Source organism: Schistocerca nitens, chromosome 5 (genome assembly GCF_023898315.1).
Source record: "Schistocerca nitens isolate TAMUIC-IGC-003100 chromosome 5, iqSchNite1.1, whole genome shotgun sequence".
In the NCBI taxonomy this organism is placed as follows: Eukaryota; Metazoa; Arthropoda; class Insecta; order Orthoptera; family Acrididae; genus Schistocerca; species Schistocerca nitens.
In genome coordinates, this window is record NC_064618.1 from 278,787,076 (window position 1) to 278,804,164 (window position 17,089).

Here is a 17,089-nt window from a genome sequence, read left to right on the forward strand (position 1 = left end):
ACCAGTGTCAGCGTTTTAATCACACTCGCCAGTCTTGTTCCAATGCGGCTAAATGTGTCACTTGTGGCAGGGATGCCCATGAGGGCGGCTGTCCACCTCCGTCTCCTTGTTGTGTGAACTGTCAGGGTGACCATGCAGCGTCCTCCCGCGACTGTCCCATCTATAAGGAAGAACGCTGTATCCAAGAAATTCGGGTCAAAGGGAAAGTGTCCACCTCGGCTGCTCGCAAGCTGTTTGCTAGTAGGAAGCCCACGCTGCTCCCAGCGGGGAAATACAGTACTGTCCTCGCCTCTCCTCGGAGTACCAGGGAGGTGGCAACCCAGACATGCGATCTGACCTTCAGCACCACGGTCGTCCGTTCGGCCAGTGCTAAGATTGCGCGGTCGACGTCCCCTCTTCCTCCCATCATCCCACAGACACAAGCCCCTTCATCAGCTTCTGCTAAGACGAAGACCCAGAAGTCAGATGCACGGGCCTTCAAGAAGGAACTGTCCCGTGCAGACTTCCTATGTACCTCGACCTCCCAGCCATCGACCAGTACTTCCACCAAATGACCTTCCAAGAAGGCTCATAGGAAGCACAGTTCTCCTTCTCCGCCACGGCGCATTTCTTCTCCTGCGGCACCCAGCAGTTGCCGCCCCAGGCCGTCATCCGTTTCGCCTGGCCGCACCGCTGGTAGCCGAACATCTGGCTGTTCACCGGCGGAGGAAGCTCCCCCTCCCGGCCATCTTACCAAGATGGCCGATGAACCTATAGAACCAATGGATGATGACTGTCCGCCTACTGATAGTGGTGGCAGTGCTCGCTCGAAGCCAGGCCCTCAGCGGCCTTCGAGGTGACCCCTTCTTTCATCTTTCTTTTCTGCTTACAATGGCACTTAATCACTGGAATATTCGCAGCATTCGCTCCAACCGAGAGGACTTGATGTTGCTGCTCCGCTTGCACTGTCCGCTCGTCGTAGCCCTCCAGGAAACGAAGCTACGCCCATGCGATCAAATTGCCTTCGCACACTACACCTCTGTGCGTTTTGACCTACCCCCTGTGGTAGGTATTCCGGCTCATGGAGGGGTTATGTTGCTGGTCCGGGATGATATTTACTACGATCCCATCACATTGCACACCGGCCTGCAGGCAGTTGCCATCCGAATTACTCTCCCCACTTTTACATTTTCCATTTGTACCGTTTACACTCCATCGTCATCTGCCGTTACCAGGGCAGACATGATGCACCTTATTGCTCAGCTACCTGCACCATTTTTGTTAACTGGAGACTTCAATGCCCACCATCCCCTTTGGGGCTCTCCAGCATCCTGCCCGAGGGGCTCCCTGTTAGCAGACCTTTTCAACCAGCTCAATCTTGTCTGCCTCAATACTGGCGCCCCTACTTTTCTTTCGGACACATCGCACACCTATTCCCATTTAGACCTCTCTATATGTACTACCCAACTTACATGTCGGTTTGAGTGGTACGCTCTTTCTGATACGTATTCGAGCGACCACTTCCCGTGTGTTATCCATCTCCTGCAGCATACCCCCTCTCCGTGCTCATCTAGTTGGACCATCTCCAAAGCAGACTGGGGGTTCTTCTCTTCCAGGGCGACCTTTCAGGATCAAACCCCCCCTGCGGGTTCGGGGATTAGAATAGGCCTGCGGTATTCCTGCCTGTCGTAAGAGGCGACTAAAAGGAGTCTCAAATGTTTCGGCCTTATGTGATGGTCCCCTTTCGGGTTTGACCTCCATCTTTCTAAATTATTCCGAAGAGCGAGCCAATTGGGGAAGGGCGCCTTACATGGTGCACTGCATCCGCTGTGCGTTGAGACCTTTAGCCGGCTTTTTCGTCGTTCCACTGGTGTCCCGCTCGTTTTCCATCTCTTGGGCGAGGATACGTCCCTGGGTGCGATTCCCACGCTGCACTCTGCAGTGTTTCTTTTAACTGCGACGACGACCTTGGACAGTTTTGCACCTAAGATCCAGCACGGTAGCCAGCCCGTTGTGGTGGGGCCGCCATGTACCCTCTTGGTTGTAGCCCCCTGACAACACAGGGATCGCTCTACTGATGCCTGTGCCGTTAACTCCCCACGTATGCCAAGGAGTAGATGCCCATCTCCTTGGGGCATCAGGACTCCCGGCAATGGCCATCCTGCCAGGTGGCTATTGCTGCGGCTGGGTGGCGCCCGTGGGGAGGGCCCTTGGTCGGAGTAGGTGGCATCAGGGCGGATGACCCGCAATGAAGCGTGGTACATCATCTCTCGCTGGCGGCCAGCCGCCAGCAGTCTCTAAGCGTTCTCAGGCTCAATTTAATGCTGAAAAGTACAATCCGAAAACGTTCCCCTCTCTGGCCACGCCGTGGGAGGAACATAAATCTCAGGATGGCAGTAGCAGATATTCGCCCCAATTCTTAATTTGTACGAGAGCTGATGGGGAGTCTTTTCTCTCCACAAAGCCTCAGTTCTTCGTCGAGCATTTAGAGGACAAGTTTGGGGAGGTGGAGGGTTTGTCAAAAATGCGCTCTGGATCGGTCCTGATACAAACGGAATCCTCTGCCCAGTCACGGCAGTTACTTGCTTGTGACAAGTTGGGGGATGTTGCTGTTACGATCACACCACATAAGAGTTTAAATATGGTCCAGGGTGTTATTTTCCATAGGGACCTCCTTTTGCAGTCTGATGACGAGCTGCGCGCCAACTTAGAATGTAGAGGTGTTCATTTCGTCCGGCGCGTTCATCGGGGTCCGAGGGACAATCAGGTTGCTACCGGTGCCTTCATCTTGGCCTTCGAGGGTGATACGTTACCCGAAAAGGTCAAGGTGATGGTCTACCGATGTGACGTCAAGCCCTATATCCCTCCCCCGATGCGGTGCTTCAAGTGCTGGAAGCTCGGCCATATGTCTTCCCGCTGCACTTCCAGCCTCACATGTCGAGATTGCGGACGCCCATCTCATCCCGATACTCCATGTGCCCCGCCTCCCATCTGCGTCAACTGCGGGGAGCACCATTCACCTTGCTCACCAGACTGCAGCATATTCCAGAAAGAGCGCAAAATCATGGAATATAAGACCCTGGACAGACTGACTTATACTGAGGCCAAAAGGAAATACGACCGATTACATCCAGTGAGAATGACATCTTGCTATGCCGCTGCTACAACACCTGTGCTCGCCCCATCAGTTTCGCGACTTCTGGCCGGATCGCTAAGTGGTACAACTCCTCCTGCCCCCTTGCCAGTGGGGGGCTCTACCCACCGGGTTGCTCCTGCGCCACCTCCCTCAGGGGTAACACCATCCCCCCCATCAGGGACGTCCGTCCCTGCTTCTAAGCCGGAGAAGTGTCCAACTTCTTCGGCTTCTGACACTCGCAAGGGGTCCCTTGGGTCCCTCCCTTCCCAGGTTTCCACCAGCGGGAAGGCTGACGACAGACAGTGGCGTAAGTGCCCACAATCAGCTGGTCGAAGGGCTTCACGATCCTCCTCAGTCCCGGAGACTGAATCGGTGAAGCCCTCCCAGCCAGTTAAACCCAAGGAGCAGCGCGAGAAACCAAAGAAGAAGAGCTCTAAGCGCAAGGAATTCGCGGTGGCAGCCACCCCAGCGCAACCTTCCAGCTCTGCGTCTGAGGACGAGGTGGAGATTCTGGCGTCCGCTGAGGACCTCGATCTCGCCGGTCACTCAGACGCCATGAATAGCACTAGCGCGGGTGCTCAATCGGAGGCAGCAGGTGACCCGGCGGCGTAATCTGCCTTCCCAGTCCCGTCACGCCTTTCCCAGCCATGGCCAATACCATCCTCCAGTGGAACTGCAGCGGTTTCTTCCACCATCTAGCTGAGCTCGGCCAACTTATCAGCCTTCACCCCTTCTTCTGCATTGCTCTCCAGGAAACTTGGTTTCCAGCAATGCGAACCCCCGCCCTCCGTGGCTATCGGGGTTATTATAAGAACCGAGCAGCTTATGAAAGGGTGTCTGGTGGCGTCTGCATATATGACCTTCACACTCTGCACAGCGAGTCTGTCCCTCTCCAGACGCCTTTAGAGGCTGTCGCTGTACGCGTGTGGACGCCACAGGCTGTTACCGTCTGCAGTCTTTACATTCCACCGGACGGTGATGTCTCGCAGCATGTCCTGGCTGCACTGGTCGCCCAATTGCCGCCACCTTTCTTGCTATTGGGCGACTTCAACGCCCATAACCCTCTGTGGGGTGGGTCAGTGGCAACAGGTCGAGGCGCCATCGTTGAGCATTTATTGTCGCAGCTCGATCTCTCGCTGTTAAATGATGGTGCCTTCACACACTTCAGTGTGGCGCATGGCACCTACTCCGCCATTGACCTTTCAATCTGTAGCCATAGCCTCTTACTGTCTGTCCAATGGAGTGTGCATGACGACCTGTGTGGTAGTGACCACTTTCCGATCTTTTTGTCACTACCACAGCGTCACTCTTCTGGGCGCCCTAGCAGATGGGCTATGAATAAGGCTGACTGGGACTTGTTCTCCTCCACTGCCGCTTTTGAGCCTCTCTCTACTGATGACATTGATGCGGTGGTTCAATCGGTCACCACCGGCATCGTTACTGCCGCCGAATCTGCCATTCCCCGTTCTTCTGGGTCCCCTCGGCGGAGGGCTGTGCCTTGGTGGTCGCCTGAGATCGCTGAAGCGATTAAAGATCGCCGGCGGGCGCTCCAGCGTCACAAGCGACATCCCTCCATAGACCACCTTATCGCCTTCAAACGGCTGCGTGCGTGGGCCCGCCTCCTTATCCGCCAAGGCAAGGAGGACTGCTGGGAACGGTATGTGTCCACCATTGGCCTCCATGTCACTCCATCGCAGGTCTGGGCCAAGATTCGACGCGTCTACGGCTATCGGCCACCAGTCAGCGTCCCTGCGCTCTCACTGAATGGAGCAGTTTGTACTGACTCCGACGTCATTGCAAATCGCTTAGCAGAGCATTTTGCTATGAGTTCCGCTTCTGCGAATTACCCCCAGGCCTTCCGCTCCATTAAAGAGCGGATGGAACGTCGGAGCCTTTCGTTTCGCACCAACCACCTAGAATCTTACAATGCTCCATTTAGTGAGTGGGAATTTCGCAGTGCCCTAGCTGCTTGCCCTGATACCGCTCCTGGGCCAGATGGCATCCCCTGTCAGATGCTGAAACACCTTTCAGTGGACTGCCAGCGGCGCCTTCTCAATCTTTACAACCGTCTTTGGGTCGAGGGGGAGTTTCCGTCGCAATGGCGGGAAGGCATTGTCATCCCCGTTTTGAAACCTGGAAAGAACCCTCTGGAGGTGGACAGCTACTGTCCCATTAGCCTCACCAACGTTCTTTGCAAGTTGCTTGAACGGATGGTGAGCCGGCGCTTGCATTGGGTACTGGAGTCTCGGGGCCTTCTGGCTCCGTCCCAGGGTGGGTTCCGTAAAGGCCGCTCCGCCACTGACAATCTGGTGAGCCTGGTGTCGGCCATCCGTACTGCCTTTGCCCGCCGTCAGCACCTGGTCGCTGTCTTTTTCGACATGCGGAAGGCGTACGATACGACATGGCGTCATCACATCCTTTCTACGCTTCATGGATGGGGTCTTCGTGGTCCTGTGCCAATTTTTATCCGCAATTTTCTGTCGTGTCGTACCTTCCGCGTGCAAGTCGCGGCCTCGTATAGTTCCTCCCACGTCCAGGAGAACGGTGTGCCACAGGGTTCTGTTTTAAGTGTCTGTCTGTTTTTACTAACCATTAACGGGCTTGCTGCGGCCGTGGGAACTTCTGTCTCCGCTTCCCTGTATGCTGACGACTTTTGCCTTTACTACAGCTCTACTGGCATTGCAGCTGTTGAACGTCAGCTACAGGGCACTATCCGTAAGGCGCAGTCTTGGGCTGTAGCGCATGGGTTTCAGTTTTCGGCAGCCAAGACCCGCGTTATGCATTTCTGCCGGCGCCGAACAGTCCATCCTGAGCCGCGGCTTTATCTTGCCGACGAACTGCTTGCTGTGGTGGAGACCCACAGGTTTTTGGGGGTGGTTTTTGATGCCCGGTTGACTTGGCTGCCTCATATCCGGCAGCTCAAACAGGCGTGTTGGCGGCATCTCAATGCTCTGCGATGTTTGAGCCACACCCGCTGGGGCGCCGACCGCTCTACCCTGTTACGGCTCTACCAGGCGTTAATCCAGTCCCGCCTGGATTATGGGAGCCTGGCTTATGGCTCAGCATCCCCATCTGCGTTACGGGTGCTGGACCCAATTCTCCACAGCGGGATACGCCTTGCCACTGGTGCTTTCCGCACCAGCCCTGTGGACAGCGTACTAGTGGAGGCAGGTGTACCTCCACTGCGGTTCCGACGCCAACAATTACTGGCTGCTTATGCTGCCCATGTTTTTAGCTCGCCTGGGCATCCAAATTACCGTGTCCTGTTCCCGCAGTCAGTCGTCCATCTGCCGGAACGTCGGCCGCGGTCGGGTTGTCCGATCGCCGTACGCGTCAAGGAGCTTCTCTCCCGGCTTGGGCTTGTCCCTGTTCCACCTCCTTTCCGGGCACCTCTGCGTACACCCCCGTGGTGCGTTCCTCGCCCTTGCCTTCGGCTAGACTTGGCACAGGGCTCGAAGGACTCAGTCCCTCCAGAGGCCTTCCGCCGCCGCTTTTATTCCATCCTGGCCACGTATCAGGGCTCTGGCATTGTTTACACCGACGGCTCGATGGATGCTGGTCGAGTCGGTTATGCGCTCACTCTAGGGGACCATTCCGAACAGCGTTCCTTGCCGGCTGGCTGCAGCGTTTACACTGCTGAGCTGGTCGCCATCTTGCGAGCCCTAGAGTATATCCGCTCCTGCTCAGGTGAGTCCTTCGTTATCTGTAGCGATTCCCTGAGCAGTTTACGAGCTCTCGACCAGTGTTTTCCTCGTTCCCGTCTGGTGATGGCTATCCATGAGTCCCTGCATACTCTTGCGCGTTGCGGCCGCTCTGCGGTCTTCGTGTGGACCCCAGGCCATGTTGGGATCCCCGGCAACGAGAATGTTGACCGGCTGGCGAAAGAGGCGACTAGTGCACCATCTCTGGACGTTGGCCTCCCAGAGACAGATTTGCGAGCACTCCTACGCCGCAAAATTCTGGACCTTTGGGACACTGAATGGCGCGCCCTGCCTTCACGCAACAACCTTCGGGCCATCAAAGGGGCTACCGGTGTGTGGCGCTCCTCCTTGCGGGTCTCTCGCAAGGAGTCTGTTGTCCTCTGCCGGCTGCACATTGTGCACACTCGGCTGACACACAGCCACTTATTGCGCCGTGAGGACCCGCCTCTGTGTCGCTGCGGCTCCGTTTTATCTGTGGTCCATATTTTATTGGAGTGTCCGTTTTTAGCTGTGCTCAGGCAGACGTTCGCACTGCCTGACACGCTCCCTGCCCTTTTACTAGATGACTCTGCCATGGTGGACTTAGTTTTGCGTTTTATTCGGGCAGGGGGTTTTTATAGTTTAATCTGAGTGTTTTTTTTTTTTTTAGCGTTGATTCTGGCTTCTAGCCTCTGATTTTAAACTGAGTTTTTAATGTATTCTTGGTGGTTGGCTTTTCCTCTTTTTTTCTCTATGGTCGGCCAACCACCGTCACACTCTGTGTGTTTTACTTTGTTTTGTCTGATCTCTGTCGGAGTCTTTCTCGTCCTGTGTCGTCTGACGTCTTTCCTGCTGTTCGTTTTTTATTCTCTTAGGGCGGTTTTAATTTTTTGGAAAAAGGGACCGATGACCATCGCAGTCTGGTCCCTTTAAATCCCACAAACCAACCAACCAACCAGCATCAAACCTTCACAGGCTGCGATCGTCAGGTCGCACCCCTCACGGAAGTCATTCTCACTGCTGCTGACTATTCCATCCCTCACCCTACTTCTTCTCCACGTCGCGTACCGGTCCCCTGGTGGACCGCAGCATGTAGAGACGCTTTACGTGCTCGTCGACGTGCTTTACGCACCTTTAAATGCCACCCTACAGTGGCGAATTGTATCACTTATAAACGATTACGTGCAGTGTCGTCGTATTATTAAAGAAAGCAAGAAAGCCAGCTGGGCTGCTTTCACAAGCTCCTTCAACAGTTTTACTCCTTCTTCTGTTGTCTGGGGTAGCCTGCGCCGGCTATCTGGCACTAAGGTCCACTCACCAGTTTCTGGCTTGATGGTCGCGAATGACGTCGTTGTGGCCCCTGAGGATGTCTCCAATGCCTTCGGCCGCTTTTTCGCAGAGGTTTCGAGCTCCGCTCATTACCACCCTGCCTTTCTCCCCCGCAAACAGGCAGAGGAGGCTAGGCCACCTAACTTCCGCTCCTCGAATCGTGAAAGTTATAATGCCCCATTCACCATGCGGGAAGTCGAAAACGCACTTGCCCGGTCACAGTCCTCCGCTCCAGGGCCTGATTCTATTCATATTCAGATGCTGAAGAACCTTTCTCCTGCGGGTAAAGGTTTTCTTCTTCGTACTTACAATCGCATCTGGATTGAGGGCCATGTTCCCGCATGCTGGCGCGAGTCTATTGTTGTCCTGATTCCTAAGCTGGGGAAGGACAAGCACTTGCCTTCCAGTTATCGACCCATCTCGCTTACCAGCTGTGTCTGTAAAGTGATTGAGCGAATGGTTAACTCTCGTTTGGTTTGGCTGCTCGAGTCTCGACGCCTACTTACCAATGTACAATGTGGATTTCGTAGGCGCCACTCTGCTGTTGACCATCTGGTTACCTTGTTGACCTTCATTATGAATAACTTCTTGCGGAAGCGCCCGACCGCGGCTGTGTTCTTTGATTTGGAGAAGGCTTACGACACCTGTTGGAGGGCGGGCATTCTCCGCACCATGCATACATGGGGCCTTCGCGGTCACCTCCCTCTTTTTATTCGTTCCTTTTTAATGGATCGACAGTTCATGGTATGTGTGGGTTCTGTCCTGTCAGACACCTTTCGCCAGGAGAATGGGGTGCCACAGGGCTCAGTTTTGAGCGTTGCTCTCTTCGCCATAGCGATCAATCCAATAATGGATTGCCTCCCAGCTGATGTATCAGGCTCCCTTTTCGTGGACGATTATACCATCTATTGCAGCGCGCAGTGTACATGTTTCCTGGAGCGCTGTCTTCAGCATTCTCTTGACCGTCTTTACTCCTGGGGTGTCGCCAATGGCTTCCGTTTTTCTGCCGAGAAGACGGTCTGTATTAACTTCTGGCGCTACAAAGAGTTTCTCCCACCGTCCTTATGACTCGGTCCCGTTGCTCTCCCATTCGTGGAGACAACAAAATTTTTAGGTCTTACATTTGACAGGAAACTTAGCTGGTCTCCACATGTGTCATATTTGGCTGCCCGTTGTACCCGTTCTCTAAATGTCCTCTGTGTTCTCAGTGGTATGTCGTGGGGAGCGGATCGAACCGTCCTACTTCATCTATATCGGTTGATCGTCCGCTCCAAGCTGGATTATGGGAGCTTCGTATACTCCTCTGCACGGCCATCCATCTTACGCCGCCTCAACTCCATACAACATCGGGGTTTACGACTTGCGATCGGAGCGTTTTATACTAGTCCCGTCGAGAGTCTTCATGCTGACGCTGGTGAATTGCCACTCACTTACCGGCGCGATATACTGCTTTGTCTGTATGCCTGTCGGCTACTGTCAATGCCCGACCACCCGTCTTATCATTCCTTTCTTGACGACTCTCTCGACTGTCAATACAGGTTGTATGTCTCTGCCCTGCTACCCCCTGGAGTTCGCTTTCGTCGCCTCCTTCAACACCTTAATTTTTCACTCCCTGCAACCTTTCGAGTGGGCGAGAGCCACACGCCACCTTGGCTCCAGTCTCAGGTTCCCGTTCACCTTGACCTCAGCTCGCTCCCAAAGGAGGTTACCCCCGGTTCGGTCTACCACTCCCGTTTTGTCGAACTTCGTTCGAAGTTCATTAATATGACCTTTATTTATACAGATGGCTCAAAGACCAATGACGGGGTCAGGTGTTCCTTTATTGTCGGGGCACAAAGTTTCAAATACCGGCTCCATGGCCATTGTTCGGTCTTCACAGCTGAGCTCTTTGCCCTCTACCAGGCTGTTCTTTACATCTGCCGCCACAGACATTCTGCTTATGTCATCTGCTCCGATTCCCTGAGCGCCATCCAGAGCCTCAGTGATCCGTATCCGGTTCACCCTTTCGTACACCGGATCCAACGCTCTCTTCAGCAGCTGGTGGACGTCGGTTCTCCGGTTAGCTTTATGTGGGTTCCTGGCCATGTCGGTATCCCTGGGAACGAAGCTGCAGATGCCGCGGCCAATGCTGCGGTCCTCCAGCCTCGGACAGCTTCTTGTTGTGTCCCTTCGTCAGATTGTAGCAGGGTAATTTGTCGGCGCATTTTATCACTGTGGCATGCCGATTGGGCTGCACTTACGGACAACAAGCTTCGGGCCTTGAAACCTCATCCCGCGGCTTGGACGTCCTCCTCCCACCCTTCTCGGTGGGAGGAGGTCGTTTTGGCCTGGTTACGAATTGGACACTGCCGGTGCAGCCATCGCCATCTGCTGACGGCTGCGCCGGCGCCATTCTGCCCATGTGGGCAATTGCTGACAGTCCGCCACATTTTAACGTCCTGTCCGGATTTTAACACACTGCGTCTTGATCTTGGCCTGCCATGTACTCTAGATGCCATTTTAGCGGATGACCCACGAGCAGCTGCTCGCGTTCTTCGTTTTATCAACTTGACAAACCTCTCTAAGGACATTTGATTATGCTGTTTTTGTTTTTTTTTAATCCTGTGCCTGTCAGTCTGTCTTTTATCGTGTTTTCCCTTTTAGTTGCTGTTTTAAACTTGTGCATCGCGGTGCATTCCTAACGTAGTCTGGGCGCTAATGACCATTGAAGTTGTGTGCCCTAAAACCCCCCCAAAAAAATGAGGCAGAATAAGGGGAACCAGCCTGCGTTCACTGAGGCAGATGGAAAACCACCCAAAAACCATCCACAGACTGGCCCGTTTACCGGACCTAGACACAAATCTGCTGGGTGGATTCGTACCAGGGACCAGGCGTTCCTTCCCGCCCGGTAAGCTGTGTGTTAGACCGCACGGCCAACCGGGCGGGCATGTGTGCATTACATTGAATAGAATCCAAATAACTTAAAATTGATTCTGAAATGCAGCGCTTGACATTCATAAGTGTAAAAATCAATATTTTCACATCAGACCTCGAGGGGTAACCATTTTCCTTTTCTTTTTTAAAGTGCTGGAAATTCCAAAAATTTAATCAAAACCACTTAAATAAAAAGGAGTCAATTCAGTGTTGGCTGTTAAGAGTTGAAATAGTGTAGATATAAAACCTAACACCAATCCACTGCTGTAATCAAACTTGTGATGGAATCATCTGTTTGGGCAAAGTTTATACTTAACACCTGGAAAAAATTAATAATTGATTTCTTTTAATAACCCCACCCCATCCTTACTCAGTTGTTACAGTTGCTGAACCATTCAAAGAAACCTTGTCTCATTTCAAGTTGGTACCCCACTCACACAATTATTATACTTGGTGGTGATCTCAATCTATCATCAATATGTTGGTGAAAATACAGGTTTAAAGTCTGTGACAGGCAGAAAACATGGTCCAAAACTGTACTAAATGCTCTCTCTGAAAATTATTTTGAAAAACTATTTCAGGAGCCCACTTGATGTGTAAATGATTGCAAAAACATACTTGACCTCTCAGCAACAAATAATCCTGAGCCAAGAGACAAAGGGATTAATGGCAACAAGGTGGTTGTACTGAGACTGAATGCTGTAACATCCAAATCCACCAAAATAATGCAAAAATATCTGTGAGGGGCGTTCATTAAGTAATGCAGCTCATTTTTTCCTGGCTGCAGTTGTTGTTGTTGTTTAGGTTTCCAGTACACCATGTTGTTTCTCAGTCGCTTGGCTGCAAAGTCCTGTTTTACAGCATAATGTCCGTTCAGTGCGTTGGCTTTATGCCACTTTACTGTGAGGGCCTGTATGCCTGCATAGTACCATTCTACTAGTAGATGTCAGAGCCAACTTTTTGCTGCATCAATAACCTCCCCATCACCCGTGTACATCTTCCTGTGGAGTGCATCCTTCATTGGGCCAAACAAATAAAGTTGGAAGGTGCAAGATCTGGCCCATGGGGTGGATGAGGAAGAACACTCCAATGAAGTTTTGTTAGTTCCTGTTGTGTGCGCCTTGCATTATCATGGAGAAGGGGTAGTTCATTTGCATTCTTGTGGTGACCGACACATTGAAGTTATTTCTTGTTTTTTCAGTTTCAGATAGCACACTAAACTTAACAATTGATTGTTGCACCATGAAAGAGGATCTCATACAGAATAACCCCTTCATTGTCCCAGGACAGTTGCCATGACTTTACCAGCTGGCTTTGAACTGTTCTTCGAAGGTGGTGTGCCAGCCACTCCATGGATTGCCATTTTGTTTCTGGTTCAAAGTAATGAACACGTTTCATTGCCTGCGATCGTGTTCGACAAAAAATTGGCATATCAGCCTTGTAACAAGGAAGCAGTTCTGCACAGATGGTTCTTCGTTGCTCTTTACAGTCTTCTGGTAGATGGCGAGGAACACAGTGGGCACACAGTTTTGAGTACCCCAAATGGTGGGCGGGTGTGTCTTCACTAGCATCAGAGATGTCCAGTTAAGTAGTGAGGTGTTTGATTGTGATTTGTTGATCACCTCCTACGAGTGTGTCTGCACACTTCAACATTGCAAGGGTCATAGCTGTGTGTGTCCAGGTGGTATGCAGGAGAGCAGACAGGTTTGTGGAACCTTATTGCATTGATGATACACCTCACCCAATGACTCGCCATGCTCTTGTTCGCTGTGAAACACCTCGCCCAATGACTCGCCGTGCTCTTGTTCGCTGGCAGGTGTCTGTAAACATTCTGCAGGTGCCTATGAAAATCTATGATGCTCTGGTTTGCCACCAAAAGAAATTCAGTGACAGCTATCTACCTGGAACGCACCTCTGATACGGACACTATTTTCAAGGCTGTATATAGTGCGCCACGTATCAGAATTTCATGAGACTGTAGGGGCTGAAATGGGAATATTCCACAAAAACAATTTCACGTTTTTTCAACTGAAACTGGTTGAAAAAAATGTGTTGCATTACTTATTTAACGACCTTTGTATTTAAAAAAGCAGGAACACATTTCCTTGACGCCTTCTCGAGAGACTGTCTACACCCCTTCCAAACTATGTAAGCATAGACCAGATAGGGCTTAAATTCAAAGAAATATTCTTCCAGTCTAGATTGTATACTAGTTACATTCCTTTCAGAGTATGCTGATATAATAGCCTCATATTTAGCAGTTATATAAAACTTCTTGCTCGATGAACAATCCGTACCCAAAGACTGGAAAGTTGCACACGTTACACCAATAATCAAGAAAGGAAGGACAAACAATCCGTTCAATTACAGATCCGTATCACCGAAGTTGATTTGCAGTGGGGATTTTTGAACATATACTGTGTTCAAGCATTATGAATTGCCTTGAAGAAAGATTTATTGACTTGTAATCAGCAAGGATTCAGAACACAGTGTTCTTCTAAAACACAACTAGCTCTTTATTAACACAAAGTAATGAGTGCTACTGGCAGGGCTCAAATTGATTCCATATACCTAGATTTTCATAATGATGTGACACTGTTTTTCAAATTACTTACAGTCAAATTGTGTGCCTGTCATCTCAGTTGTGTGGCTGGCTGATGTTCCCCAAGGGGAAGTGTTAGAGATCCTCTGCTGTTCCTAATCTATATAAAAGATTTGAGAGACAATCTGAGCAGCTGTCATAAATTGATTGTCCTGTCATCTGCTGCCTAATAAACTTATCAGAAGATCAAAACCAATTGCAAAATGATTTAGATATGGTGATTTGTATGGTGTAAAAAGTGGCAATCCACCCTAAATAATGAAAAGTGCAAAGTCATCCACATGAGTACTAAAAGGATTCCATTAAATTTTGGTTACATGATAAATTGCAAGAATTTAAAGGCTATCAATTCCCACTAAATACTCAGGTATTAAAATTATTAACAACTTAAAGCATTATGATCTCATAGAAAATTCTGTGACGAAGGTGGAACAAAGATTGCATTTTATTAGCAGAGCATTTAAAAGATGCAGCAGGTGTGCTAAAGAGACTACCTACACTACACTTGTCTGCCATTTACTAGAATATTGTTGCATGGTATGGAATCTGTACTAGACAGGATTGATGAGACATTGTAAAGTTCACAGACGGGCAGCACATTTGATATTATCATGAAATAGGGGAGAGTGTGTCGCAGGTGTATACACAAGTTAGTGTGACTATCCTTAAAACAAAGGTATTTTTCTTTGTAGCAAGATCTTTTCATTAAATTTCAATCACAGACTTTCTCCTAAATGTGAAAATATTTTGTTGATGCCATCTTACATAGGAAGAAATGATCATAATAATAAAATAAGGGAATTTAGAGGCTTTACAGAAAGATTTAAGTGTTTTACTTTTCCCATCTGCTATTCGAGAATGGAACAGTGGAAAATAGCCCGAAAGTCATTCGATGAACTCTTTCCCAGGCACTTAAGTGTGAATTATAGAGTAGACATCTAGATGCACATCACACCCTCTTTCTTCTCCATATGTACATCTTCCATTATAAATTTTGCCACCGAGCGAGCTGGGGCAGTGGTTAGCACACTGGACTCATATTTAGGATGGCAGTGGTTCAAATCTGCATCTGGCCATCCTGATTTAGAACTACCACAATTTCCCTAAATTGGTCCCAGCAAATGCTAATTTCTTTGAAAAGGCATGGCCGATTTCCCCCCCCCCCCCCCCCTCCCAAACCTTGAACCAGAGCTTGTGCTCAGTCTCTAATGACCTTGATGTTGATGAGATGTCACATCCTAATCTTCCTTGTTTTTCTTTTTAAAGTTTGTCATGTAACAGCAGTATTACTTTGATCAAACAATGGAAAATCCACAATGGAATGTAAGAATATTATGAGAAGGAAAGTTGCTACTCACCATATAGCGTAATATTGAGTCGCAGATAAGCACATCAAAAAGACACTCGCAATTATAGCTTTTAGCTGTTAAGGCCTTCGTCAGCACCACACACACACACACACACACACACACACACACACACACACGACTGCAGTCTGAGGTAACTGAAACCACACTGCCATCTGCAACTCAGCATCTTTGCTATATGGTGAGTAGTAGCTTTACTTCTCATGCCAGTGTTACTTTGGTGTGATAAGGAACTACTAAATTTAAATTATTTACAGAAGTGACAGAGTAATGGGAATGGCACAGAAAGGACAATTTTTTTTTTTTTTAACTGTAATAAGCAGTTTTCTTGAATATGAAATGGATGTGGTTTTACCTGTATGTGTTACTCAAAAGGGGTAAGAAAAGAGTAAACGAATGGAAGAAAGAGAATGGGATGAGCAGGTCACAATGTGCAGCATCTATGCTGTTGTTATTTTCCAACTACCGTTTTAAACACCCAGCTAAGTACATTTCATCTTGTAGTTTACTTTTAAAATAAATACTATTCGTGCTTTTTTTTAGTTGCATTGTAAACAAATGTTTCCTAATTTCAGCTGTCCTACTTCAACCCTGATGATGGAGTCAACTGAAAGAAGACCGAGTAGTGACTATACTGAAATAATTAGCCGTCTTCCACTAAAACACCGTTTAGCCTATGGTGTTGGCCATGTTTTGAATGATATATGTGCGTCTATGTGGTTTACGTACCTTCTAGTATTTTTTCATTTGGTGCTACAGTTCAACAGTTTTTTAGCTGGCCTAGTGCTGTTAATTGGACAAATAGCAGATGCAGTAGCCACACCATTTGTAGGATATCAGTCGGATAGAGATGACAACTTTTGGCTCTGCAAGTACGGAAGACGCAAAACATGGCATTTGTTTGGTGAGTGTTTTATTGTTTTTATTTTTTTCATCAAAATATGTAAAATTACTAAAAAAATTGAATGTAAAGATACTGTACTAAAACTGACAGATAGAAAGAACCCAAAAGAAATAATCTGTTGTGCACATCTGTTAAGCCTGTAAACAATGGGTAGTCTAACACTTTCTACTATCAACAATTTTGCAATAACCATTACAGAACTTCAATTGTATATAAGTGAAGTAACATCATCCAGAACCTGGACACACTTAAACATTAAATTATGCTTGGCGTATATGACAGGAAGATATACAACAGCAACTGATCATTTACAGGGTGTAATGCACCATTATGATACCCATGCTTGCTACCAAAATACAATTTCTGGACTGCCTTAAGCACTTGGTGATCATACTCATTGCGTTACAATTTCATTTAAGATGTTTCTACTCTCCAAATGTAGAATGTTTCATGAGAGGCATGAATTGGAGATGCCTATGTCACATTGTACTGAGTGAGGAATATATAGTGCAGCTCGCTGTATTTTGTTTGCTATGCTATGGAGAGATCTGTATGGTGTAAATTTGCAAACTACAATACACACACTTTGAAAGGGTTTTGTAACTCCCTAGCTTGTATTATAAGTAGTCTGAAAACTTTGGATCTCCAGTATTTAATGTAGGGATGCTTTCTACCTCAGCAGGCAAAAAAATATTATGAAATTTTTCATTGTGATTGTCTACTATTTGAGTCCCCAGCTGTGTAAACTTGAACATATGGGAAAACATGATATAAACAAACACAAATGTGATGATTGGTCAGAGGCTGTAGAGCGTGTGTGCGCACACACACACACACACACACACACACACACACACACACACACACACACACACACACACGTGTGGTGTTATGCTTTTGGAAGTAGGTGCTACTTATGTATTAGATATTTTAGTAATAAGTTATATTTAATGAGACTTTAAGATATTCTAATGTATAAACAGCCATAAACGGTTTTCTCATACACGCTTTAGCTTCCTAGTTTTTGTTTAAAAAATGTGTACAGTCACTGTCTCTGTACTGTTGTGCTCTGATTGTCTCACTGTTAATACGCAGTATGAAAATGGTTGAGGCTGCTTCCTGCTCTGTAGTGAAACATGCCTGTGAAACATGGTTAAAAAGTGTTGAGAAATAGGTTGT

The 17,089-nt window shown here is 48.7% G+C and overlaps 1 protein-coding gene across 3 annotated transcripts in view; it reads left to right on the plus strand.

The window, feature by feature from the left end:
• The window catches only part of LOC126259504 (major facilitator superfamily domain-containing protein 12-like), a 92,133-nt gene that overhangs the window by 20,217 nt on the left and 54,827 nt on the right, over positions 1–17,089 (plus strand). For all 3 annotated transcript variants that reach the window (XM_049956353.1, XM_049956352.1, XM_049956354.1), the window contains exon 3: positions 15,582–15,910. In XM_049956353.1, the coding sequence (XP_049812310.1) occupies positions 15,601–15,910 (310 nt within the window). In that variant the 5' untranslated portion in view covers positions 15,582–15,600. The remainder of the gene's footprint in view (positions 1–15,581; positions 15,911–17,089) is intronic.